The following is a 26318-nucleotide window of genomic DNA, read 5'->3' as shown; positions in this document are numbered from 1 at the left end:
GCCAGCTTCTCCCTTTTGGAACACAGGCAGGACACACAGCACTGACTGCTTTGAGCTTGCACCCCCTCCTCAGTCACTCTGAAAGCTTATTTTCATCCTTCCTTTTCCTATGGAGTACCACAGCAATCACTGTTCACTGCCCCAGCACCAGTAGTACACAGAGCAACTTGCACTCAGCGAAAAACGGGAGAGAAAGATAAATCTTATCCATGCTCAAAACCATTTTTGATCCAGAACACCATTAGCTTCAACGTGGCAATTCAGCTTTGCACCAGAAAGATTTGCCCAGGATTTAGCGTGCTCTTTGCAAAGAGTGGAAGGCACATCTTCTGGAAAAGAAGTTATTCATTTCCACAAAGAACTGTCTGATGTACTAGGGCTGAAAGTGGAACAATAAAGCCACTTCCTCTAGGCTGCAGATCCCACCAACATCCTTTCTCAGGATAGTTTTAGTTGCAGAAACATTGTGTCATCACAAAGCACAACCTTTTTAAATATTACTTTATTGTAGACAGGAGAAAAATAAATTTCTTTATCTGAAGAAACATCTACAGCTAACCTGCTTTGCAGGCAGGAACTCCACACCTGCGAACAGCAGCCGTCACTGAGCTGCTGAAGGGGGCCTCAGTACGCCTTTTCCCAACATCCCATGGCAGGTTTTATAGCTAAGCAACAAAACAGGATGGCAGTTTTACACGTTCAGCTATATCCAGCTGTACTCAGCCAAATAAAGTCTCGAATAAAACAATGCAATTTATTGGCAATGGCACATAAAAGCCAACAGTAAACTTGAAACATACGGAAGAAGACTATTTGATTGATGCCACATACCAAAAGGAAGAAAAAACCAGCAGCTCTTTAGGTGTTAGAACAGAGCTGTGAGAGCCCCCCCGGAGTACTGTACCCAGACTGCGGAGCCCCCAGCACAAGAAAGATGTGGATCTGTTGGAGCAGGCCCAGAGGAGGGCCACAAAAGATGACCAGAAGACTGGAGCACCTCTCCCATGAAGAACGCCATTCTACGAATTCTGCTGCTCCCTGCTATATGCTATTGGGCAAGGTTGGTGATAGAGAAAGTAGTCTCCTTTTTACAGGGCAGTAATGACACATGTTTAACTGCTTCCCAAAAATGAACCGTCTCACTAGAAGAGAGGAGGAACAAGACAGTTCTTCTGAACATGGAACATTCCTTGGCACGATTCCTTGAGTCAGTAGTTGAGGTAGACGGGGTTACATTTCCACAGACACCTCATTTGCATTTCTGATTTAAAAAAAATAAGGTGTATATGAACTGTGCTTCATGTCTGCAAGTAGATGTACCTAGTAATGCAGCTGTTCAAGTAAAAAGATAAAGCTCAACAATGTAAGGTAACACTGCTGTGCAGATGTTCTTAAAATAAGAAGACAGTAGGAACAAAATGGTGATCCTGTAATTAAGTGGTAGATCAAGCCAAGAAACAATTAAAAACCAGGAGGTTCTCTTTGCTCCAAGACAAAGGATGCCATATACCAACTCAATCAGGCTGTTTTAAGTCCTTTGCTAGTATGTTGCAAAAAAAATGAGAAGAATATGTTGTCAGTGCTTGACGATGATCACCTTACAGAGCCGATGTGTCACTCTGGAGTAGTCTGTTCTTCAGGCAAGTTGAATTCAAGGGTGCAGGAAAGGAGGGATATCACCAACCACAGAGGAAACAAATTAGGAAGTAAACTAAGAGACAAACACTGTCAGACTGCTGGTAGGAAATAGGCTGTACAGCTGTAGGCACCGAGGTTTCTGTAGGCACTGGAGAAGGGAGGTTTCAGGAAAATACCCCCTCCCCCGCCCACCCCCCAATAAATTAAAAAGAAGCTCAAAATAATGATTTTTGAAACACGTAAGAGTGAATTATCCCATGAGCATTATTACTCCCATATACCAAGATGAGATCAGGTCCTCCAATCTGCATTGGTTATCCAGCAGCCTCTGTATTTTCTAGCCAAGATTTTCAGCATTGTAATTTTGTTCTTTATCCATAAATTTGACCTTTCATCAGTATGGCTCTTCCTCATCTGTGTCCTAAAGAGAGCGTACGAAGAGAGAAATTGAGACTACGTACAAAGACATGAAACAAGTAATGAATTTGACAAAAAATTTAAGTCTGCTAGGCTTCAGACAAGAGCATAAATGCTTTCCAAATTGCTGGTGTGCTTGAACAAATTAGGACTTGTAGTTATATAAACACTTGTAGCTAAATCCGTTTGACTTACCACAGACAAATTGCCACTGCATCAACACACGTAATCTGTTTTAAAAGAAGTAGCAGCTAAAACTTAAGCAAAAGACAAAGTGCAGAAAGACGTCTTCTTAAAATGCACCCCTAACTCCTGCAGTGCAGATCCAGAGCAGCACAAGCTGTTGGGTTTTTCAGCTCTGAACAACCATGTACTCTCAGATCCCCATCATCTATTGTTCTAACCACAGTAATGATTTGACGGCATCCTCAGAACCCAGCTCTGCAGCCCTCAGCTTGAAAGAAGCTCAAACATATGAGCCCTATATTGGAAATCTTACCAATTTTGCAGTAATCTCAATTACAAACAATTTTTCATCAACTTTGCTATTTTAACTATTTGGTAAAGTATTAAGCATGAGAAAGTGTTTCATAGAAACCTCAAAAAGTAGACTCAGTATAGTGAGTGAGATGGTGTTCAGAGAGTTGTTAAGATGAATATCAGAACAAAGTATCAAACCAATGACAAGTTACTCAACGCGAAAGCACCAGAATTACATTCAAGTTTGCCTGCTCTCAAAGGATGAGAAAACATTTTTCAGTCTTTAAAATCTCCATCTAGTAGCATGTCTCACTGTATCTGAGCTCCCACCTTTTCCCAATCTCTCCACTTGCAACAAAGCAAAGGTACCTCCCTGCTCCCCAGCACGTCACTTGCAACAGCCTTTCCACCTCCCTTTGCAACTCTCCCTTTTGAATAAAGCATTTTCTGCTTCCTGCGTCTCTCAAAGTTCTTGTTGCCAATACTGCTGCTTTGTAACTGCTGTGAAGAATTATAAATATTTCATACATAAATTGTATATTTGCTCATTCTTCATTCTATATCTATTAAAGCGTAGAAACAGTCTGCACACATCAGTCTGAAAGCTCATACATTTACTTCATTTTAAATCATTGGCATTAGAACAGGGAACCAAGCAATACATTTAAATCCTCCTTAACATACTTCCTGACTGCGTATAAAAGATGCAAAGCTGCATCTGTGGTAAGCTTGATCTGTAGGACACCAGGTTAAAAAACAAAAACACTCTCCAGGTAGGCATGTGTGTGAGCTTACTCTGGAATGTGTCACACACAGTGCTGTGGCTGCTAATGCTAGCACACCCAACTCAGACATATATTTTGCAAAATAAATACAGCAGATGGCAAACATTCAGTAGTTCCAGCGCAACACATCAGATTATCAGAGGCTTGTTGTTAGGGTATAGCAAGTGAACAGAATTAGAGAACGCCACCCATTTCACGAAGCAAACAAACTATACACCCCACAAAAACAAACACAAAACCCACAAGAGTTCAGCAGGATTCTGTTGTGACCAATACGTTCTAAGGAAGACCTGTAAGAAAGACAGAAGGCAACACACTACCATCCTTGCAGAAAACAGGGTATGGAAGCGTTACTGCCTCCACACCTCACCATAGCTCCGTCAGACCCCAAACTGGTTATGCAGAGCCTGATAGAAACTACACAGTACAGTGGTTAGCACTTAAAATTCTTAATATTCGTCTTGAAATGTCAGCTTCCATCTAAAGTCAAATGAAAAAAAACACTTTGGGGGATCTCAGGACTGCTCCCGCTACCAGTAATGCACCATGACCAGCAGTTCTTATACCCGATAGCCAAAATGTGGAAATCACCATGGAGCATAAGCATAGCCAACTGGGACTGTTCTCTGAAGCCCAGAGAAATTATCAACAGCTCTGCCTGCTGCTCTTGCACCTCCCCTGAGCGCTGATCTTGACAAAACCACTTATGAAAACACCAACTTTCACTTACCACACAGTTCAAACACCAGGCTTTCAGTCTCCCTGAGCAGGTGTCTGTGTGTTCAGACCTGGAGAACAAACACAGGATGAGGATGGACTTTTCCCCACCACCACACACTAATATCTCCTATGGACTATGAATTCTACCACACTGAACTGTGGCTCTGCATAACAAACCCCAAAAGAATTGAGAGTGTCAGGTCTCTTTTTTCAAAGGCAGACATTTCATATAACAAGTGCCATGAAGAATGCAAGAGGTGACTTTTGGCTGGAAAATCTTACTACGATAAATCAAAACATTGTATTAAAAGTCCAGTTCTAAAATTTAGCACAGAAGGAATTCTTTGCAAAAACAGGTGCAACTCCAGCAGTTGCAGCGTGGCTCTACTGCTGTCACTGCAATACCATGCAGACCCTTCCCAACACACAATCCTCTCCAATTCAGATGGAAATCCAGTCTCCAGAGCCTGTTCAGGACTTGGCAGCTGTGCTCAGGCCATCGCTGAGGGAACCAGACAGCATTATTCGGTTTGTTTCATTGCTACGGATCTTTCACACACCAAAGCACAACCCATAAAACCCACAAAAGCAAAATATCTTTTGCTGATTTAAGCAAAATAAATCTGACTGCAGAAGTGAAAGACTACCTAATTCTAAACTGCTTCAGTTTTGTGGCTTCACACCATTGACAGAAAAAGGGATGTACTGCACTTACTTCACGCTCCAAAACATGGATTTTCCAAAGCTTTCTACTCACTAGCTAAATTATGCTCATAGAGAGGAAGATCTCAGTGGCCAACCTGCAGATGCTGACAGCTACGAAATGAAGGACAGTGGAGAATCATTGGCCGGTGTCAACAGGCCGAGGTGGAAAAACAGGCTTTAAGTTCCAGACACAACTTACTCATCAGACACTTCAATAGAGGATTTCTTGCAGCCAGATTTTTTTTTCTCCTTTAGCAGTCCAGATTTCCTTCCCAACCTCACCAACATCAGAATGACCACAATGATGGAAGGGAGAAATACTAAAATGGACAGCAGCACCGCTGAAGTCAGCTGGAAGGAAAAGCCTGCGGGATAGACAAAGAACAGACCAGCTGTAACAGTAGTAAAATACGGCTTTCTTAAGTCTCTGTGAAAAACATTCATCCAGGAAGGACTGACAGCCTTTTCATACACAGCCCAGGGCTCGTAAATTTGAAACAACTCGTCTCGGAATCTGTAGGACTCTTATCACATATCCAGCACAGTAGGATGTTTTTTATATGCAAAGAATCCAAAGGTGGGCAGGTTATGACATAGCTTTGTCAGCACGTCCGAACTTCAGATTTGGGGTAGTTCTCACACACAGAGCAGACAAGGAAATGACGTGTTACTAAGAATCAGCGTTTGTGGCGTGACAGTATTTTTAGACCAGTACTTCCCAAAAATCTCACTTATTCTACTGCCGCAATATTCGGAGACCGGAATTCGTGAACAAGGACGGATTTTTGATTTGTTATCAGCACAGCTTCCTCCATCCCTTCCTGCCCCCAATAAATTCAGTGGTTCTCTACGTATTTAGCAAAGAAAGAAGGGCTGAGGTAATTCTTGCTGTAATTCTTACGTGGAAATCCAGGGAACCAATTTCATGTGCAATGCTCAGATTTTTAAGGTTCTGATGAAGCTACAGTGCAGCTGTATCACACAGGTGAGAGCACGCTATGAAATGGAGGCTTACCCCTCTCCGTAACTATCAGCACTATCTGGGGAATGTTGTGGTACACATCTGGAGGATTCTTCACACTGCAGATGAACGTCCCATTGTCGCTCATCACAGGGCTTTGGATAGCGATGGAAGCATCACCCTTGGCAACATTCCCAACCCAGGATATCCTGTCTTTGAACTTTCCCACTGTTGTTGGGTAGGCAACCGACTGATAATGAAAAATCTAAAAGAACGGAAAGACAATAATTGCTCTAATAACAGTCCTCTAAGAAATCAAACTACTTTTTGGATTGTAAACATAAAGGAAGACACATTAACAAGTCAGAAAGAATAGCTTGCACACAGGAGACTCTCCAAGTTCCTATCTGGTAATTCTAAATCTGTCCCATTTCATTAGAACTCCAAAGCTTTTATCTACCAGCCATGGCACTGACATATGTCATCATCACCCTTCTGACCAGCTTGTTCCCCTCTGCAGATCTGCAGCTGAGGAGTATGTTCCTTGCGTCACGCAAGACAGAGCATGGCAGTTCTTCAGAATTTGCTTCCTGCACTTTGGCACTTCCTGCCCTACCAGTGAAGACTTAGCAGACCTCATTTCATACGGGCAGCACCCTTTTATTCCAGATACAGGGATACCACTATGAGTTCAAACTCTTCAGGAAGTGTCAGTCACTGGTAAACTGTAAAGATACGCATTTTCTGTTTCTGCCTTGAATGAGAGGCTTCCAGCTGCCTTTTTGATTTGTGTATTTATGCTTACATTTCAAAGTGCTGCTGCCAAGACAAGTAGCAGCCCATAAGCCTCAGAGGCTGTCATCATGACTGTCTTCAGTGTCATTGCACACGTTTTTAGCACTCCAAGGTAAAATCAGGAGTAGACTGCATCACAGAATTAATAGGGTATAGCTGCCTTCAAGAAAGCTCCCACTCAAATGTTTTACAGTCATTCTACATATAGCTGTAGCGTACAATACAGTGCTTGTGTCAAAACCCAAAGGTTTACATAATCACCTCTGCGCTACAACACATTTACGTTGAAAATTTTTTGCCCAAAGGACACTAAAGCAATTTCTGATGGGAAAGAAGGCAACAAGCAGAATCCCGCATTTCAAAGGGCAGAATAAGCATAGCAGGGCAAACGGGAATAAAACACTTTCAGATTTTCAACATACACAGAGACCTGGTCAATCTTCACTAGAAGAAGATTGCCTCCTTCACTTACTGTCTCCATGTGACCGCCTGTGAGGGGCCGGTACGTCCAGTCCACTGTCAGACTCTCAGTGATGGGAGAAATGGATTTGAACGTGCACGACAGCAGTACTTTTTCACCAACGAAAGCTCGCACTTTAGAACTGGCTTTAATATCCAGGGAAAAAGCATTGCAGATACCTTTTGGAACAAGCACAAAAGACAAGGATTAGGTTGTTGTTATTTGTGAGGCACGGGAGTGATGATGCCCCAAACATACTGATGCATGTGCAGCTTAACCCCAGTCTGAAGAGTGAAGCACAGTAGTGACTACCACCCCCATAATGAAACCAAAGCAAAGCAGATCATTTCCCTAACCTATTCTCTATGGGATTGCAATTAGCCTCGAAAAGTATTTATCTTGAAAATACCACCAAAAGCATACAGAATTTTAGACGTGGAGGTAAGGAAGTTTTAGAGGCAAGAAACCAATTCAAGCAGCCCTCTGAGGAAGTGCAACCTGCTAGCTTTAGACTACCTCAAGGTAGTTCTGACTCAGCGTGCCTTGCCCCAAAGTGATGCAGCCAGTGACTTGCATGCGCACTGGGTTACGAGGCATACTGCAGTGGTAAATGACCTTAATTTTTCGTTTTCAGCATGTCACGAAACTCCTGCCTCGTTCCCCTGCTGCGATGCCCCAGCCAGGGAGGCAAACTGCCTGCCCAGCAGGAGCATCGTCCGAATCCTCCCTTTCACAAACCTTCGGCTCCAGTTCGCGAAGACTTTCAGGGCGATACCCTGCCTTAGGTTCTGCTCTAATTTTCACAGCTGACTCTTGAACGATAGCAGGCGCACGTTTCTATCGAGCGCCTCCAATTCCTGTGCAAGTTTGTAGTATTGCAAACCCCTCTGCCAATATTCAATTCAAACAATACAAAACATAGCGTCTTGACAAAAAAAAAACGACACTTTTCTTGCCAACTGGAAATGTTAATATCTCAAGTGTATCGAGCAGAGAGGGGAATAAGGTGGCATGGGAGCGGAGGGCAGAGCGCAGGGTGAGGAAAGCAAGCCCCGCAGCCCCGATCCGCGCCGTGCCCCGGCCGGGGTCGGCCCCACACCGCCCCTCCGCAGCTCTCCCCCCCACGGAGGAGCAGAAGAAACCCGCCCCGGCCCCGTTACCGAGCAGGATCAGGGCCCCCCGCGGGAGGAGAAGGCCGCCGGCGGCCGCCGCCCCGCCGCCCCGCATGCCGCTCAGCGCCGCAACATGGCGGCTCACCTGCCCAGGTGAGGGCGGGGGCCGCCCCAAGATGGCCGCGCCGCGTCGCCATGGCGACGGGGCTTCGCCTCGCACCCGGGGACAGGGCCCAGCAGGGCTCACCGAAAAAGTAACGCTCGCTTTTATCCACAAACCATGTTTATTTATGACGATCAAAATAGAAGACAATATCGTACAAACAGATAATGTGGCCAGCACATTACAGGTAGAGTTATAAAGTCATAAAGTTAGTCTTTAAACAAACAGGCTGATATTTTGTTTTAGAGCTGGTTAAATACAGTAATAGCTCAGTGGTTTTAATGATTTGGGGCTTCATTTGCCTTGGATTGATTAAGTCAATGGAAGTACAGGGCATGTGTTAAATAAGATTGAACACAGGAGTAAGGTGTGCTGATGGCAGCCTGGGGCAATAAACAGCATCCAGAGAAATACTGGTGATAGTGTTTTTGGAAGCCTGGTACAATGCGAGCAGCCACCGAGTGCTGTTTTCGAATTCAACTTGAGTGTGGCAGCACACCATTATCACTTGCTTGGGGCAGCCTCCAGCGCAGCTGCTGCCAGCCCACGTCCCAGGGCACCGCAGCGGGATGTGCAGGTCTGCTGGGTCAGGGCAAGAGGCGTTGCACCTCACAGCTTGTCGTCCACCAGGAATAATGGGGAGAAGCAGGACTGGAGCAGCAGAGGGAAAGGAGGGCAGTCTGGTGTGCACCAGGACAAGGCGAGTGGGAGAAGGGGAGCTGCCAAAGCACACGGCCACGCTGTGCGCACTGGAAGGCAGCCTTTTCAGCTGTCACATTTACAAAGTGTACTGAAGTTGAGAAAGATTAATATGAAAAACACACCCGCTGGGAAATGTTACCCCTAATAAGAAACAGCATGCATTCCCAAAGACTTTCCGCTTAAAGTAGCAAAGAGACAATAAAGGTTGTAGCAGCTAGCGGCCCCTCTGATCCCTCACCTAGTGAGTCCTCCTTTTAGTGACATCAAACAGGTTTTTGAGGGTGGAAAAATTGAGCACCACAAATGTACCTTTCAAATTTTAAGGTGCACGAGTGTGTCTGCTCAGACACGGCAAATATTAAGTCAGCTGTCATAGCATTTTGTTGACTTTGTTGACTTCTGTGATTTTTTCATCCTCAGAGCCAATTTGTTCATGTTCAGCAGCTGTGAAGATTAAGTAAACTTCCTTGTTCATAGGGCAAGTTCCTCCTGTTTTGCTTCAATGAAGGAAATAACACTTTACAACTTATGTTAATGTCACCCTCTTTTCTTGCAAGAATTTCAGGTTGAGCAGGGATACCACACTTGCAGCATCAGGCGTCTGTAATTCAGCTTTGTTCTAACATCCAAAATTACAAGCTCTCGCCATCTGCTTCAGAAGTACCTAAGAAGAAAGATTATAAGAGAAACAAAACAGATTGATTACTCAGGATTATTGTTGAAAATAAACATAGTAGAGGCATCTGCCGACCTCAGAAACTGAGTGGTTAAAAATTAGGCTGTTTCAGCAAAGCCGGCATATCTGGAAAGAGTTTCAGTCTTCCTGTAGCAATTTAAAATAAAGATTACATGAATCCAAAAATAGATTCAAAACTAGTGAAAGGAAATTAATTCATTTCTCCACCCACAAAGCAGACAAGCTATGGAAAGCAGCAATAACGGCTTTCCTACAATGATCCTCAACAATAAGGTGGAGAAATCACTCCTATGGTTAAGAGGCAGTTATGTTGCCACTGCTTGTTCAGTTGTCAGTCTCTCTCCCTGAAGGCTCCTCAAGAGCAAAATGTGACTATGGTCTCAGTTGTTCATGTTCATGGCTACCATGGCCTGTTGACTGTGAACAGAAGTGAAATGTTTAAGTAACACTAAAGCATTAATTAGAGAATGTTTGAATAGATACCTCCATTGTATATACTATCAAAGACCTCTAGTCTTCTAATGGAGTGGCTTCCTTTTCTTCTCTGATCTTCAGCTTCTCCTTTTCTCTACTATTATTAGAAAAAAAAATAATCAGCATCAGATATCCTGAGCAGCAGTCAGGTTCTGAGTTACATATAACATACATAACATAAAACAAGAAGTTATGCAGGCTCCTCCTCGAGTGAGGAGCCACCTTAAAGGGCAAGAGCAAAACAAAGACTGCAAACTTCATTCATCCTGGGGCTCTGTTCTGACTGCAAGTAAGCAGCCAATTATTGCTAATTGTGTTAGCAGTTTGCATTGTAGATGCTTAGCGTAGGGTCCAAGCCAATGAATCAGAGAGGCCATGAAGATATATTTGACAAGCTTTCTTTCCCAGAAGCCTTTCTCTCTCTCTCCCCCTTGTCCTTACAGTTCAGTATCTGACACCTCGGTCGTCTTCTCTTGCTTTTTCTTCCGATGGTGTCGACAGATAATCACAACTGTCACCACAATGATCATCAGAATACATGCAGACCCAATGGCGATGGCAAGGAAGTGGATTTCTGAGAAATGCACTGCATGGAGAAAAACAGGTAAATGAACAAGAGGGACACACTGAGGGCTCCTGATATTAGGCTGGGTACCTGTATGCATGAATATAACCTTTTCCTAAGCTCCTTTTTCTGTTATATTCATGACCTTTCCTCATGCTTTCTCCTTATAATTTCATACATTTTTCCAAATGTGGAGGAAGACCTGCCAATGTTCTGCACTGGCTAAACTCATAACCTCTGGTGGGGTTCTTGGCCTCTCACCTTTCTGCACAACTCTGAGTCGCACTTCACCAATTGTGCCATCAACGTCTGGTGGGTTCTTCACCTGGCAGGTGAATGTCCCATTGTCAGTGGGCTGTAAATTCCAGATAACAATGGAAACATCATAACGCTCAATATTCCCATCCCAAGTGGCTCGCCCTTTGAACCGTCCAGCAGACAGCTTGTAGGGCTCCTTGAGGTAATAAAATACCTACAAAAAAGAAAGAAAGTAAATTGTCATTCCTGTGGCTTGTGCAGTGTTTCTGATGGAAGCAGCACGTGAAAGTGGAGTGGCACCAGCTGAGACACACGGCCTAAGATGAGGAGAGTTGTGTTGGCTCAGTTTCTCTCAGATGAACTCTGAGGCAATTTCAAAAGATCATACCCTTGCTCTAGCAGCCATGCGATCTCAGTCCTGCTCAGGCCTAAGGCTTTGTTAGGCTGTGTTCAGTGTTCTTTCAGTTATACTACAGTACTTGTCGATCTGCTTACCCTGCCACGTTGGCCAAAGAAAATCATAAGTCATCAGGTGCAGGATGTTAACTAAGACAGGATTCAGCTGTAAACATGTACAGTTTCATCAGGCCCCAAATCTTTTAACCACGATTTCCCAAAACTAAACATAAAAATTGTTTCTTGAACCAGGTTCTGTAAACAAAACTTCTTGCTTAGAGTAATCCTTATGAACTGCAGAGAAAAGGGCCGAGATGTACTTACTCATGTGTTTCGGCTGTGCTTGCCCACACCAACACCTGGAATTGTTACCCAGCCAGAGCTGGGCCCTAGGAGTGGTTTATTTGAGCAAGTGTGCATCAATGAAATGGAGCATAAAGGTCTCACTCACTGGCTCATGAGAGCTCAGGTCCTCAGGCTGGAAGTTCCACGTCACTGACAGTTGTGGGCTAATAGGGCTGCTGCTGGAGAAGGTGCATTTTAAACGTAGGTTAGTTCCATTCAGAGCATCCACCTCCTTGGAAGTGTAAACTTCGAGGGCTGTGATGGGCCACAGTGCTGCAGAGAAAACAACAAGGGGTTAGAGGTAAACAAAACTACTGTTTACGAGTAAAATCATCACTTATCCTTATCTTTGTTTGATCTATGCAGGAGTCTGCTTTATCTGTCCTTATTAATGTTTAACATAACATTCAAATCCCATAGATTTAATTACTGAGGGAGGTAGTCCTGCTTATGTAGAATCCAAAAGATCCAATGTGCCTCAAGGTTTTTGTCAGCTGATATGCAGGTTGCACAGTGCTCGTTTTACTGGAGTTTGCTTTCATCTGTATTGCTGATACAATGCTTCCTTTGTAGTTTTGTGGCTGCACAGTTAAACACTGACAGATCTGATACCTAGTTGAGAAGGGACCACTGAGAGGGACTTTCCTATAGGAACAATACACATTGGTTTGTTTTCTGGGGAAATGTCTCCTTCAGGCATGAGCAAACAACATCTAGGAGGTACACTTGTAAATGGCAGCCCTCCTGCAATATGCTCCTGATTAGCACTAAAGATGCAGTATAACTTCACGTGCTTGTCCTCAGCACATGATGGCAGGTGATTTACACTCTATTGCGCTCAATTCCCCACCCAGATTTCTCCAGAAAACCAGCTCTTTTCCTCCAAGTAGCACTGCTAAGCACCTACGAATGGTTGCCACCTCCCATCCCAGAACTTTCTTTTATACACTTTGTATTATCAGTTCGTGTGGCACAAATACCATGGTGAAAACTGCCCTTATTTATGTAAGAAGTGTCTGTTGAGAAGGTTAATAGCACCACTGGACAATTATAGGGAAAGCAGGTTGAGGAACTCTACAGGAGATCATCGAGGTGAATCTGTAAGTGTTTGTTTGTCAAAGAAACATCCTCTGTTAAGCAAACCACCATGGCTGCTGCTTTAAAAATAAGTTAACATCAAGGTAGACTACCCAGAAAGAGATAAGCAAGAGTGAACATAACGACAGAGAAAGAAAAATGAAAAATATGAAAACAAAAAGGCCTCTGAACTGGCCAAATGTTGTCCCTCAGGGTTAGTGGGATAATTTCCACCAAACAGCAGTGCCAGTTGAAAAATCTTGCTATTCCTGCTCTGGAAGGGGACAGTCTTCCCTGTTCTTGATTATGTACTCACCTTACTTTCCTTTTACCCACTTATAGAAGGAAAAAAAATGCTAACACTGAAAAAAAAAATAATTTCCCATCACTTTAGGAAGATGAATTAACTTACCCCAGTGTGACTCAGGGAAAAAATAGCTTATCTGGGGCTGTAAAATATGGTTTCATGGCAAAGATAATTAATACATTTCCTGTATTTGAAAATAATTCAGAGCCAAAGAATTTCTTGACAAATAATTCCTTTTCTCAAAGGAGAAAATATTTGAAATGCCAAACCACTGCAGGTGCTCACACTTGAAAATTTCATTGGCTGAGATCATGTTTCTTTTCCAAGTGTCAAGTTGTCCTGATTTCATTTTAAACTTCTTAAAAAGAACAAGTGTAGGAACTAACTGTAAAATATATTTATTTATTTTCAAGACAAATTGCTAAGAGTATGGGTGCTGATGCCTTTAGGTAAGGAGGACATGGTGGTCCCAGACCAAATTTTGATTCTAGTTATACTGATATAAACCACTGAAAATTCAAGTGAGTTTTTCGCTGTCATTCTGATTTGTTGCTGTGTAAAGGATCTAAACTGTTTAACAATCTCTGATTGTCTAGTAACAAAGGCAGTGGAAAAAAAAAAAAAGAAAAAAGAAAAAGAAAACAACCATCCGAGAGTAAAGTCCAGATTCCTGCTGAGTGAAGGCAGGAAAGGCAAAGATGTGTAACCTTAGCTCAGAATTAGAGCGGTGTTCTTCCTCCGCTCAAACACACCTAAACCTGTTTTGCAGAGAAATTCAATCACTTGCAAGCAAACCCAGGACCAAAAGAATCGCAGCAATTGTCCACAACAAGTATCCGAGACTCCTACAAAGTCACTGCCTTAATGAAGATGATAATTAAGGGATGAGAAGAGGAAAGTCAAGATGGCAACTGAGGCCAGGCAATATCAGGTTTCCTTACCTCGGAGCTGTACCCCAAGGAAGAGCACAGCTCCCAGCCAGGTGAGGCCATGCATCAGGAAGACAAGTCCGTACTCTGGAGGTTGAGCAGTGCAGGGAAGACAAGTTCGTTTCAGGCTCTCAATAGCTGGATGAAAGACAAATTTCTCAAAGCCTTCTCGGGACAGTTGAGCAAATTCCTTTCCCTCGGTTTGGGCTGCAAGGCAACGTGCGTGCTTTTTCCTGTTTGAGTCACGGATTGCTCCCAGCCCATGCAATGAAAGGCAAGGTGTGGCCAGGCAGTACAGATCACTTGTGCATAAAACAGGGAGATTTTCAAGGTAAGATTAATTTCTTCTGCCTCCCATATTCCTTTGCTCTTTTGTGTTGCAATCATCCCTCCTCCCAGCTTCCACTTGAAACCACTCCCCTCTTGGGGGAGGTAATTTTGCTCATAAATTTGCCCTAGGTTATTTATAGGTAGCCTGAAGGAGTGAGGGCCATTTGTTTGATAAAAACCTGCAAATAGTGTACATATGAAAAATAAAGATTAAAATTAAAAAAAGCCAAAACAGACTGCCCATAGCAGTAGTCTGGGCATGTATTCAGGGAGCGGAGGGGTCCTACTGCAACACAGATACCTATAGTTAAATTGAGGTGATCTTCATCTTACAGAAGAATGGAGAAACTGCATTAACAAGTGTTTGTGAAATTCTTGGAAAAGTCAAAAGAGAACTACATCGGATATGAGTCAAGCCCAGTGACCGTCCAGGCACAGCTGGGGAAGCCCCACTGAGCTTAACAAGCAGCACAAAGCACTAGAGAAACTCAGTGGGACACAAAATGTTTTCCCAGCAGCACGTGGATGTTGTGAGAGCATGAAAGTGAGTTTTACAGGTGTGTTAGCAATAGCAGAATGTTTGTGTTATCAGACCATAAATCATATAACAGCATTTAACTTGCTACTGGCTGTGGCTGTGTTCGTGTATGACCCTTGGTCTCGTTCCAAGCAGCCATCCTGGGTTAGGAGCTTTAGTTGTGACTGGTGCTAATTGCCTCTGCAGGGATGCCAAGGCAGGAAGGGGGAGGATGCCACTAACATTTGGGCGTTTTGAAGGGCTCCCTTCAGCTCAGAGCTCAGAGTGAGGGCAGTCTTCTCATGCAGCAATGTGGTCTGCAGTCGGGAGGTTTTGTATTGCCTGGGACACACTGAGGTGTCAGTGCTGGTCAGAACAAGGTTTTGATGGACAGAAGACAGCAGCAGGACTCTCAGAATTCCTGCTAATGAGCAACCACGCAAACATCTCTCCTCCTGTTTGCTCATCACATCCTGGCAGCAGTTTCTGAGGAGAGTACTGAATTTATTTTTAACTTATAAATTTCAAGCTAAAACTTTGGCAATACAGAAAAGCACCGAGGGCATCAGTCTCACAAGCTGCCCACAGAACAGCACAGGGAATCTTGTCTCTGCTAATAGCTCTGAGATACCACGTGTCTATTTTCCTTGGAATAATTTGGCCCTGTGCTAACTCTTCATCACTGCGTCTCACTAGATTTTCATTCAGTTACTATTCCAAAACATCATTTCCATTTCTTTCATTTCCACTGTAAACATTTATTAGGCTGGGTTGTGTTTTTGTTATTGTTGTTTGTTTGTTTTGCCAACAGAGGATACGACCTCTTTTCAGATTTTCTTTCAGGTGTCTGTAAGAGTGCTCAGCAGGCAGTTTGCTGGAGCTGATTTGTTGTGGAAAAAAGCATCATTCACACTGAGGGTTAAAAGTTAGCCTGGAATGACGTTAGAGGGTTTTGTGCACAACTGAGCTGATCATTTTCTGTTTGCTCTGGAAAGCATGAAAAGGAACTTTCCAAGGTTCTTATATTGCTGAAAGAGGAGTTTTATGATGATATAAAAGATGTGGGAGGAAATGAAGTTATAGAAATGAAAAGGAGTGTCCAAAAAACTGTTCTGAAGAGGAAAATTGGCAAGAAGAGAATCTTTAGGAGAGAAAGGGAGTCTTCCTGTGGCTTAAAATATCAACTTTATGCTTATGGTTTATGCACAAACATAAACTCTGTGTATTATGTTTCCTGAGTTCTGTCATCTTTTTCTGCCCAGGAGATCTTTATCTTGAGCACTAATTATTGTCTGTCATACGACTCGTCATTTTAGCATGTTGTATGTAGACTGACGTATCTCAGACATGTGGACCTCGCTGTGTGTGCTCCAGGTATGATCAGAGCATGGGCATTATTTTCAATGCATTCAAGTAGGATGTGCTGGAGGGGATTAGCCCTTGCTATGGTTGATTGTTCTGCAGAATTACTTGAATTCTTGAATAGCTTGCAGATCTCTAACAGTCCTAGGAGATGTAATTGCCGCTCGGCAACATCAGCTCAGGTCTGAACTTGAAGCACATCCGCACAGGCTCTGTTTTTTAACCACTGGATTCTTGCTCAGGTGTGAGAGGCTGGTCCAGTCTTTCCAAGCAAGACTTTCTTGATTTGAAAGAAGCTGATCTGTTGTAATTGCAGCGGTGTAGGATCAAATATTTGGGTCTTGACTGGCTCTCCTCCGAGGAGAGAAATTATTCACTGCATATGTAGAAACTCTGCTGGGAAGCAGGTAAACGTGATCCTGATGATGGCTCCTAGAGTTTGTTCTTTGGGGAACTGATGCTGTCGATTCTTCTAGTCTGAAAATGCATTTTTATAGTGGTCCCATGGGGAAAGAAAACATACCTAGTGCAGCAGCATTTTCTGAGGATGCTGAGGCAGATCTGTCCCATGGAGAGTGCAGAGCTGCAGCAGGCTGCCTCTGGCTGGCTGGCTGTGCAGGGACCATCACTCGGGAATCTTGTCTACCTGTCAGCTCAAGCGGTTGGCTCTAAGTAGAGCTAAGTATACAGCTCTGGTTCTGGGACTTTCCCTCACACATGTTCAGGGAGAAGCACAATTGTGTGGTTAGAGCAGCATTAAACAGCACGACTCCACAGCTCCCTTCCTCAGCCTGTCATTTGATTTTGGCTCAGTCCCACTGGGCTGGTTTCGTGTTCATGGCTTTCTTCAGCGCAGGATGCCACCAATTACATGCTGATCACTGCAGAAAAGCCCGAGGCACCCCCAAATCCCCATGGATCAGTGCATCTGTGTTACAGGTAATCGACTCATCCGGCAAGGCAGTCAGGCTGTAGGAGTTTCCAGTTTAGCACTTTGGCCTTTTGTTGTGCTTCATTCCAGCAGTCGTCACATCGGCTACACAACTTTCCCGCAGACTAGGCTGGCACCTCTTAAAATTATCTGTCTGTGTAGCAGCAACTTCTTATCCTCAGGCAGCCCGTGCAGAGTCCAGTAGGACAAGTATGTTTCTCGCTGTCGCTGCCCTTTGGCCACTGAGCAACAACACTGGCTCTCAGTTAGGACCACATTTGTTTAATGCACAAACTGTGGAGGAGCATCTCCTCCAGTCTTCACTTGCAATCTTTTACTAACCTTCAGCATCTTGTTTCAAAACGTCCTGAATCCAGCTGTTAAAAGAGCACCAAGTCCCAGGCACCATTACTAGTAATGTAATTATTTTTCATTTTGAAACAAAGTTAAGTAAAAGGAAGTCTGACAACTAAGTGGAGCTCCTCAGTAAACTAAATAGAGGCCCACAGCATTATGGTTAGCCATGTCGTTAAATAGCAAGTTTTTGGGAAGGAGCAAGAAGCCAGCTCCATCCATCTGAAGTCCCTGGAGATGTGCACGACAGGTGCCAAAGCATAGTGCACCCTTGTGGAAGGGGAAGCTTTGGCTTGCCTCGAGTGTCTGCTTTGGGCAGGTACCCTAAAAATCCCCAGTACTCTCGCAACCGTTAATAGCAGCTCTGCTACCTCTGTAGGCTTCAAGCACAGGAAAACAGAGGGACAGTGTGTTCTGCATGCCACTACCCCTGCAAAGCCTGGAAGGAGGTCTTCGCTGCCTGAATCACAAGTTTGCGAGGAGAAAGCTCCCCGCTGCAGGCTGCAGAGGTAGGCATGCTGAGCAGAGCACGTTGGCAGGGGCAGGAGCCCCCTCTAGTGGAATCAGGTCACTTTGCCTCGTGTTTTTAAAGTCGAAGTTAGTCCATAGAAAAGCTCTGAAAGGAGCCAGTGCAGGCTCTTCGTCAGGGAGTGGGGTGATAAGACAAGGAGTAATGACTTTAAACTAAAAGAGGATAGATAGGTTATATTAGATAGTAGGGAGAAATTTTTTATATGAGGGTGATGGGGCACTGGAACAGGTCACCCAGAGAAACTGTGGCTGCCCCATCCCTGAATTGTTCAAGGCCAGGCTGGATGGGGCTTTGAGCAACCTGGTCTCATCGGAGGTGTCCCTGCCCATGTCAGGGGTTGGAACTAGGTGATCTTTAAGGTCCCTTCCAACCCAAACTACGATTATGTTAAACCCTCCGAGGGGACAGCGAGTCAGATGTGTCTGAACAGTGCTGGCCATGCGGCGTTTCTAGGTGTTGAGCTTTTTGTAGTGTTTCTGGTTCCTTTGTTGATTCCCTCAGTATGTTAAGTTGCTTGCAGCAGTTTGAACTTTAGAAACACTCATATTGAAAAGTTGTTATGAATATGGGCTTGTTTATCTCTCCGGCTGCTCCTAAAGCAGTTACAACAGGTCTCCAACTGCGCTGGCGCAGAGCACCCACCCCTTGCTGCCAATGACATGATAGGAAGACATTTTGAGCCTCCACGCTTCCTGAAGTGGGTTCATTTTATCGTTTGCGTTCTGTCTTTCTTGGCTGCTTGCTGGTTTCACTGGAAACAGTGAGTCTCCTCGGCACTGCTCCATTCATTGCCGTACACAATTCTAGGAAAAAATCTTGGGCCTCTTTCTTGTAAGCGAGAACTTGAAATGCCAACGTGTTCTTTCTTCCTTCACAGCCAGCCTTAGTGATGCCAATCTGATCGGCAATGGTAGAGAAGAGCAAGAGAAGGAGGAACACAAGGATGAGGTTTGAGCTGTCCTTGCCCCTCCTGGGACTCCTGCTGTGTGCGGGTGAGTAGAGCTGGCCAGAAGTCCACTGGGATCCGAAGGGTGGCTGCCAGGGGTGCAGCAGAGAAAGCGCGGGCGCATGCAGCTGGTTTTGCAAAGTACATGCATCCACATCTTCTGAAACTGGCAAGTACAGCTGCTGCTCTCCAGAGTGAGAGTTCCCGTCAGAGGACAGGAAAATGGGAATTCAGCCCTCTCAGGCTAGGGGAAGAACCTAAGGTCCCTAGGGAATTTTTGCTTGCTAGCTGATTCACTAAAACACCTGGTCGCCAAAATTTATGCAACAAGGTGGGTGAAATTAAGAGCTGGAACTTCAGGCACTACTTTCCACAGCAGCATGAACTATGAGGGTCTGAATTTTTAATTCTTATTTTATTTCTACTCTTCAGTCATGCACTTTTCTTAAATCATTTTGTGATCAAGCATGAATAACTTCCATTCTGTGTTCAGATTCACTGTGATATCATGGGAGGGGCAGCATTTTCCATGTTACCAGTTTGAACTGACCAGAGTTTAAAAAGCTGTTTTAAGATGAAATGAGGAGTATCTGTAAAGGCTATAAAGAAGCTGGTAACTATGAAAGATAATTTTGAAAGGTAACTAAAAGGTAACTGCTGTAAGACTACAACTCCTGTGCCAATGTGCTGTAAATACCAACTGCTATTCTTTGAGAAAACTGAGAACATTTGGTGTGGCAATGTCCTGTTCTTTTTCAAATTTAAATTGATTTTATACAAAGAAAAAAATCATCAGATAGCCTTCTCTCCAGCCAAGTCCTATGCCTGTGTAATTTCAAATCTACAGTTTTGTTATAAGTAGCTCCTACTGTAGAGCAGGCATTACCTGGATTGAGACAACAGCACTAAACACTTAAATACACCTCATTCCTTTACTTAGTTAGGTTACTTTCTATCAACAAATATCTTTAAAGCAGATCACAAGTCTAATGCAGATCTCCTAAAAACTTTTTATAATACTTCGTCTCCAGACTTCAATGGGGCTACTTGTTTCCTGCAAAGAGAGAGAAAATCATGTAGGTAAACCACTTTACGGACTTAAATCGAGCATCAGGGTCCATTCTACCAGTGGCATACTCTTGTAGAGCACAGCTGCTCTCACTGAAGAAAACAGGCATGATTTTCCAGCACTCCTTGGCCCATGGTGATAAAGCAAAATTCTTGGGTGTACTCCGTGCAATAAATCTTTTTCTAAACAGGCTCAAAAATCATTCAAATTTCTGTTCTGCATTACTCTATGTTAAAAATGGCTTCCAAAGAAAAATACTTCATTTTAAAACAACATCCTGTCTCAGTTAACAGAATGTTTTATTTAGCACAACTATAAGAGTATTAACATGTCTTTCAAGAAGCTGAATTCAGAAACAATATCCTTGAAATAGGAAAGGTATATGATATCAGTGGCTAATTTGCTTAACACATGTTTTTCTTTCTTTTGTAGTTGGCACCGCAGCTCAGGAGGGTAAGTGTATTTTACCAGCATTCTTAACGATTTATTAAGCTAAAAAGACCAACTATGCCTCACAAGTGAGAACTCCTAGTCAAATGGAAGTATTTGAATTATAAAAACATTGTAGTATAGGAAAAAAAATCCCTGTTCATTGGCTGTCTTGAATTGTCCCTTATTATTGGTAGTGATCCTGAAGTAGGGTTGGGCATTTTCAGAGAGTGGTAAGCAATGGCTTGTTGGGTGGGCTGATTTGTGGGCTGATTTGCCAACACTATTTGTTTCCTGCAGTTTCTGGTGAAGAACTGAGGGGTAAGTGTATTTTACTGGCATTCTTAATTATATGGTATGATATAAAAGCTTCACAGGCAAGGACTAGAAATATTTGAATTCAAGCAGTGCGTTGGGAGGGAAACATTTCCTGTTTCTTAGTTGTTACTGCCATCACTGTTCAGAGAAATCAACTATAATGAGTTGCCCTTAGTTGCTGTTAGTGGTCTTCAAGCAGGGTGGGATATTTGCAGGGACCAGCAAACACATGGATAAACAAAACTATCGGTGTGTGGACAGACTCCAACATAGAGCTGAGCATTCTGTGATGGTATTTTGATACTGCCTAGTGTTGCAAAGAGATGAGTGTAAAAACTAAAAGTAAATGTGCATGCAGAAAATGCATACATACGGAATTTACATTATTCAGTAAAGTCAAAGAATGAGCAGAGAAAACTGTTGTGGTGGAATCAAGGGTGGGCAGGGAAGCTTCCCAGAATCTCTTTGTAATGATGATTTCCCTTCTTGTAGGCCCATCTTCCCGTGAAGAACTCCAGGTGGATATTTCTGGAACCACAGTGACAGTCATATGCCCCTTGACTGAAGACGTAACATGGAGTCCAAAAAGTTTAGAGGCTCAAGGCAATACGTACGTGAAAGAGAATCACGACAGTTCTCCTCTCAATTTGACGTGTGCATCAGGTAGTGACAACATCCAAATGTACCTGAAGGCCAGAGGTGAGTGAAAAAGCACTTGGTCTATGAGAATCTACATTTGCTAGAGGTAAAGCCTACATCTTTCACTGACAAATGTTAAAAGAGATGAGGCCTGATTCTCAGTGCTGTTGGGCTGAGTGAATGCTATTCTGCAGATGTTCTTCCTGCTCTATGTGGACAATAAAAGAGTCCAAAAGCACAGTTTTGGCAAAATGAATCTCCCTGCGATCTGCGCCTTTTCCTTCTGATCTCCTCAGTCCCAAGATGGTTTCATATCAGGGGTTCCCACATACATAGTTCACAATGTTTTCTGCACAGCTTCTGCCACGTGACAAGGCAAGAGTAGTCTGCCATAAAGGCTAGAGGCATTTCCTATCTTGTAGAGTGGAAAACTCCAGTCTGGAGCACACAGCCTTGTTCTGTGACCCAGCAGCCAGGAAGAGTTTACCTCCGCCCTGACACAGTGTTTTAAGCCTCTGAGCCCTGTGAGGTTTGGGCAGCTGCTCTACATTCAGTGCTTAGAATGCAGCCAAGGCAGCAGGGGTTAAGGCTAGACAGGCATGAGAAGAGCACTAATGTTCTAGGAGATGCTTTGCTCAGGCCATGCAAAACACCAGAGCGTAGTGAAGGTACCGCACACACTGATCCCCGAGACCGTATGCAGATTGAAACGGAGAGGGGATATAATGGTCTGTGCCTTCCTCCTTCCTTTCTGTTTGCTCTTTACTCCTCACTCAAAACCATTATCTTTTCTGCTAGCATTAACAGATATGTAAGGCCCAGACATAGTGAGCGGAAAGCACTTGACTAACATCTTGGATTTGTAGCCTTTCCCTTAGCCCTCTGCTGACCAGACGGGGTACCTGGCTTCTGAGCACCTTTGTCTTTTCTCCTGGCAGTGTGCACCAACTGTAGGGAGCTGGATACCTTGACTGTGACAGGGATCATCATTGCAGATCTTCTCATCACCCTTGGGGTGCTGATTTTGGTCTACTACTTCAGCAAAGACAGGAAGGGGAGACCGAGCGCTGGTGCTGGCAGTCGGCCACGAGGTAAGAGCTATTTCAGACATTTCTGCTCTCTGTGATGTCTGCTAAGTGCTAAACGAAGCACTTCCCCTGCTGAGTGAGAGAATCCTCTGCTCCCCGCAAGCCCCCAAGGCCTTGCCAAACTCCACTCCTGATAGCCACATCTGTTGCTCTGGGCAGCCTTCTGTAGGGGCCAGGTGTGGCTGCTGTGTTGTGTCAAAGGCTTCTTGCCCATAGGAAACCATTTCCCAGGCTGCTGTGAAGCAGCACTGAGTTTGTGATGAAGCAAACACTGTACAGCAGATGCTTAGCTTGTGAGTGTGGCCTGCCAACCCAGCCTGGCCCCGGCCCACTCAGCTGCTGTCCCAGGCATTCAAAGACCCTGAATCAGGCATGCATTCAGGCATGAAATCAAAATCATGGTCTTACTAAAGTTGTACATTCGAATTCCTGGCTTCTGAGGCCACGGTTTGGTGGCCCAGTGAGTCCAGCAGAGGGGCTCATAGATTATAAATGGTGGGGCAAAGTGATGCAGGGTAGTGACTTCACCACCCTGGCTTTGTGCAGATCAGATGTTGCCGTTTTTTCCGTAGCACCCACAAAGCAGATATAAATCTTTCAGCAGGTCTGAATTCCCTACTGTATGCTCATTGTGCCTGTTGTGTGTTGGGTTTGACAGAAATGTGATGTGCTCACGCCTATGCATCTTGCCAAGCCAGGGGAGTATAGATCGGGTACCCATTTGTGGAGCTGTAGCCTGGGCCTGTGGTCATGGGGCTCTCATGCTTTCAAGTAGTTCTTCTTGAAGAAGAAAGATGGATTTCCTCCTAAGTGATCAGAAGGCCTCCTGACTGCAGCAGTGGGTCTTTAAATGCTTTATGCTCATAATAAAGCCATACAATGTTACCCACGGTATGCATTACACTGGGATCAACTCTGTGAAAGTCCATCGTGATATGTTAAAAGAACCATCACCAAGGCTGACCCCTCTTTGCCTCTGTTGCAGGTCAGAAAATGCAGCGTCCTCCCCCTGTTCCAAACCCAGACTATGAGGTATGGAGAACCTGCCTTTTTTTCCACCACTTTGCAGGCTGGGGAAGGGTAGCCAGAGCTGGGAATCTGTAGCATTTGTCCTTTGTTTCTCCTTTGGAGAAGCATCCAGTCCACCTCCAAGTTTTCCAGGGGGTGGAGGAAAAAGGTGGTGAGGATGGAGCCCTTTCTCTTGGTGATGACACGGGGAGTCAGGAGCAGAACTGCAGCTTCCTGCAGACTGCACAATGCCAAAGCAGCACTGTACCTGGTCTCTCTGTTGTGTTTTTTTCCTAAGTATTGTGTCAACCAAGACCTCGGAGGGTTTGAGGGTATGTGAATAAAGATTCCTGAACTAACACCTCTGCTGTTCCCACAGCCCATCCGGAAAGGCCAGCGGGAGGTGTATGCAGGCCTGGAATCCAGGGGCTTCTGACATTCCCACAGAAGAAGGCTGGATGGAAAACTGTGGCAGAGGAGTCGCGTGCTTCTGCCCAGCTTGCTACCAGTTCTCTGCAGGCCTGCTGAGGCCCAGGCATTTTGGGGTAAGCCAGGTGGCTGGACGGGACAGGCGTCCTGCTGCCCTATGCTGTCCCACCCCAAGATGTTCCTTCAGTCTAACATTAGGGATAAGAAACAAATGAGACTATTGGCAAGAGAAGTTTTCCGTCTCATTAAAGGACTGGAGCCTCACTCGTTGTTCCTGGCCTCCTTTCCCCTTGTCCTCCTCTCTCTCTGCTCCAGTTGCATGCTCTGGTTTTCCCTCCAGTTTCATTTCTGCCCCAAGTGCCTCCACTTGCTCCTTGTGCTTCCTGGGTAGCTGGTGGGTGAAGAGTGGGTCCTTGTCAGAGCGACTGGCCTCTGACCTTATCCTGCTCTCAGGCTCTTAGCTTTTGCTGCCCATGACTGTAACAAAAAGGAACAGAGGCAGTCAGTATATTAAAAAGAAAATGTACATTTTCATAGTGAGGCCACTGCTTTGAATGAAAATATTTCAGTTAAAAGAAAAAAATAAGTTTTCCTTTAAAAAAAAATGAGAAGCATGTCTATAAGTACATGCCGGCAGGCCTGCCCAGCCCCCTGCCCTTCTGAGGGAAATGTGGGGGCTGAGTACCCCTTTGCATCCAGGGTCCTTTGTGTTTCAGACCTTTGTCGGGACATCCTTAATGGGTCACACGGGAATTTGGCACCTTCCCATGTCATCTGAAAGCCAGCTAGGAAATTAAAGTGCTTGGCTGAGCGTTAGATCTTTGTTACTATTAAATTATAGGGCTCTTAGATATTACAGCTAAGATTTGACCCCCATTTAGCAATCAATGAGTATCACCTCTGCAGTCTGACTGAGACAGCACAGCAGGGATTTTTGTGTTTCCCAGATTAGAACTGAGACCCTTTGGCTCAGCCCCAGGAGCAGCACTCTGTTCTGCAGCAGCTTGTTTGCTGGAATTGAAAGGAACGTGTTGGGGCCACAGAGGCAGTGCTCAGGACCCACAAAATCCAAGGGAGCATCTAACTCTTTTGCTGCGTTGCCCTTCTCATCCCACAGACTTCAAGGACTCCGTTTTTACTGATATTTTATAGTGTAGTCTAGGATAGCATAGTCTAGGATAAAAATATTTCTTTGACTGGCTTGTGCCCCAAGGCTGTACATTTGCTGCTGGAGTTTCATTTTCCAGAACTATTGTCACTTGCAGATTCTCATGATCTGTCCTTGCCGGCTGCCCTTTCTCTCCCTACTTGAGTTCTGCTTGGGCTCTATTAGAAAGATGGCAGGCTGCCTTGCCATTGGTAAAGATGTTTCAGCTTTCTTTATATACATTTAAAAATTGCAATATATTAATAAAATGGGAGACCGAACCTCCAGATATGCATTGAAAAGATTTCCCGTGTTTATGCTTCTATTGAAGAAAAACTATTTGAACTCAGCATAGCCGTTCCAAATCTGCGTGATGTGAAGAGCTGCAGTTCCCAAAGCAGCAGCAGTGGGACAGGTCGTAACTGAAGGAGCAGAGACGCTTAATGTGTGGGAACATTTCTGGCCTGAGACTGGCTGGCTGAGCAAGCCACATTTCTGTTGCTCTGCAGAGAGCAACAGCTCTGCAGAGAGGAAACAGCAGCAGTGGTGGGGGTTGGGGGTGGTTTAGCCCTAGAGTTTCGGCATGGGGAGTTGAACACCCCAGCGAAGTTCATGCTTGAGACTGCTGTACTTACCCTGCAGGATGTGGTTTAAAGGCAGTACAGCTGGGTTTACCATACAAAGCATTAAACATCAAGGAGGGAGATTGCAAGATACAGAGAGCACTAGTCCCCAGCAGCTCTGAAACTATTCTGGGTCAGGTTCTCATCTTTTGCAAATCAGCACTGCTCCAGGGAAGCTTACTGAGCCTAGCCATAGGGACCACTGCCACGGATGGGATGGGAGAGGCCTGGATCGCTCCGGGTGTACAAATTTTGCTTCGAGCTACACCCTGGTGCTTCTCCCTTTTATAGGGCCTTATACTTCCCTAGTGTTTGCCCCAACCAGTGCCATCCCACGCTCGCCTTGTCTCAGTGGGATCAGCGCACATCCAGCGACAACATCCTCTGTGTTAGCTGCGCTACCGAGCGTTGCTGTGTCCTCCCAGGGGTGAGGCGTGGAGCCTCCCACAGCCAGCCCCATTGTAAATGCTGCCCCTGCTCCTTGTCTGATGTGCGCAGAGCAGACCTGCCCTGCTGGGGGTTTCTCCTGCTGTCTGGGTGTGGGCAGACATCTTTGCTACATGTTTTTGAGGTCTGATGGCCGTGAAACCGCTATGAACCAGGCAGTCTG

At 44.7% G+C, this 26318-nt stretch overlaps 3 protein-coding genes across 6 annotated transcripts; 1 reads left to right on the top strand and 2 right to left on the bottom strand.

Annotated features, from left to right (window-relative positions):
- Window positions 1-2032: 2032 nt before the first annotated feature.
- Window positions 2033-8188, bottom strand: MPZL3 (myelin protein zero like 3). Its single transcript, XM_050714995.1, has 6 exons — window positions 8122-8188; window positions 6974-7140; window positions 5761-5971; window positions 4945-5110; window positions 4051-4108; window positions 2033-2059 (listed from the first exon to the last, which is right to left on the bottom strand). Exons 1-6 carry the CDS (start codon window positions 8186-8188, stop codon window positions 2033-2035), a joined length of 696 nt encoding a protein of 231 aa, XP_050570952.1.
- Window positions 8189-8513: 325 nt separating this feature from the next.
- Window positions 8514-14129, bottom strand: MPZL2 (myelin protein zero like 2). Its single transcript, XM_035555802.1, has 6 exons — window positions 13999-14129; window positions 11780-11946; window positions 10936-11146; window positions 10551-10695; window positions 10119-10206; window positions 8514-9602 (listed from the first exon to the last, which is right to left on the bottom strand). The coding sequence occupies exons 1-5, from the start codon at window positions 14051-14053 to the stop codon at window positions 10146-10148; spliced, it is 639 nt and encodes a 212-aa protein (XP_035411695.1). The 5' UTR covers window positions 14054-14129; the 3' UTR covers window positions 8514-9602; window positions 10119-10145.
- A 4514-nt stretch (window positions 14130-18643) lies between these two features.
- LOC118252428 (T-cell surface glycoprotein CD3 epsilon chain) lies at window positions 18644-25383 on the top strand. Of its 4 annotated transcripts, none has more exons than XM_050715009.1 (8): window positions 18669-18709; window positions 18890-19004; window positions 20460-20480; window positions 20757-20777; window positions 21267-21473; window positions 22352-22504; window positions 23487-23533; window positions 23889-25383. In XM_050715009.1, the coding sequence occupies exons 2-8, from the start codon at window positions 18920-18922 to the stop codon at window positions 23943-23945; spliced, it is 591 nt and encodes a 196-aa protein (XP_050570966.1). In that variant the 5' UTR covers window positions 18669-18709; window positions 18890-18919; the 3' UTR covers window positions 23946-25383. The 4 variants fall into 4 exon arrangements, with proteins under 4 accessions (XP_050570968.1, XP_050570967.1, XP_050570966.1 ...); XM_050715007.1 differs by having other exon boundaries at window positions 18698-18772; window positions 23889-25377; XM_050715011.1 differs by lacking the exon at window positions 20757-20777 and having other exon boundaries at window positions 18644-18709.
- Window positions 25384-26318: the final 935 nt, after the last annotated feature.

Source organism: Cygnus atratus, chromosome 22 (genome assembly GCF_013377495.2).
Source record: "Cygnus atratus isolate AKBS03 ecotype Queensland, Australia chromosome 22, CAtr_DNAZoo_HiC_assembly, whole genome shotgun sequence".
Taxonomy (NCBI): Eukaryota; Metazoa; Chordata; class Aves; order Anseriformes; family Anatidae; genus Cygnus; species Cygnus atratus.
Note: the sequence above shows the minus strand (reverse complement) of the source record. Positions and strands in the feature narration are given on the sequence as shown.

Bases quoted from the DNA above. Each gene is read 5' to 3' on its own strand.
- MPZL2 (XM_035555802.1), bottom strand. From the start codon at position 14,053: ATGCATGGCCTCACCTGGCTGGGAGCTGTGCTCTTCCTTGGGGTACAG. The intron at 11,947-13,998 runs GTAAGGAAACCT...TTTTCTCTGCAG, and splicing joins CCTTGGGGTACAGCTCCGAG to CACTGTGGCCCATCACAGCC. The intron at 10,207-10,550 runs GTAAGGACAAGG...TTCTAATAATAG, and splicing joins GAGGTGTCAGATACTGAACT to TAGAGAAAAGGAGAAGCTGA.
- MPZL3 (XM_050714995.1), bottom strand. From the start codon at position 8,188: ATGCGGGGCGGCGGGGCGGCGGCCGCCGGCGGCCTTCTCCTCCCGCGG. The intron at 4,109-4,944 runs GTAAGTTGTGTC...TTTGTTCTCCAG, and splicing joins TCTATTGAAGTGTCTGATGA to GTCTGAACACACAGACACCT. The intron at 2,060-4,050 runs GTAAGTGAAAGT...CGCTCTCTTTAG, and splicing joins CCTGGTGTTTGAACTGTGTG to GACACAGATGAGGAAGAGCC.
- LOC118252428 (XM_050715009.1), top strand. From the start codon at position 18,920: ATGGTAGAGAAGAGCAAGAGAAGGAGGAACACAAGGATGAGGTTTGAG. The intron at 21,474-22,351 runs GTGAGTGAAAAA...TTCTCCTGGCAG, and splicing joins AATGTACCTGAAGGCCAGAG to TGTGCACCAACTGTAGGGAG. The intron at 22,505-23,486 runs GTAAGAGCTATT...CCTCTGTTGCAG, and splicing joins TGCTGGCAGTCGGCCACGAG to GTCAGAAAATGCAGCGTCCT.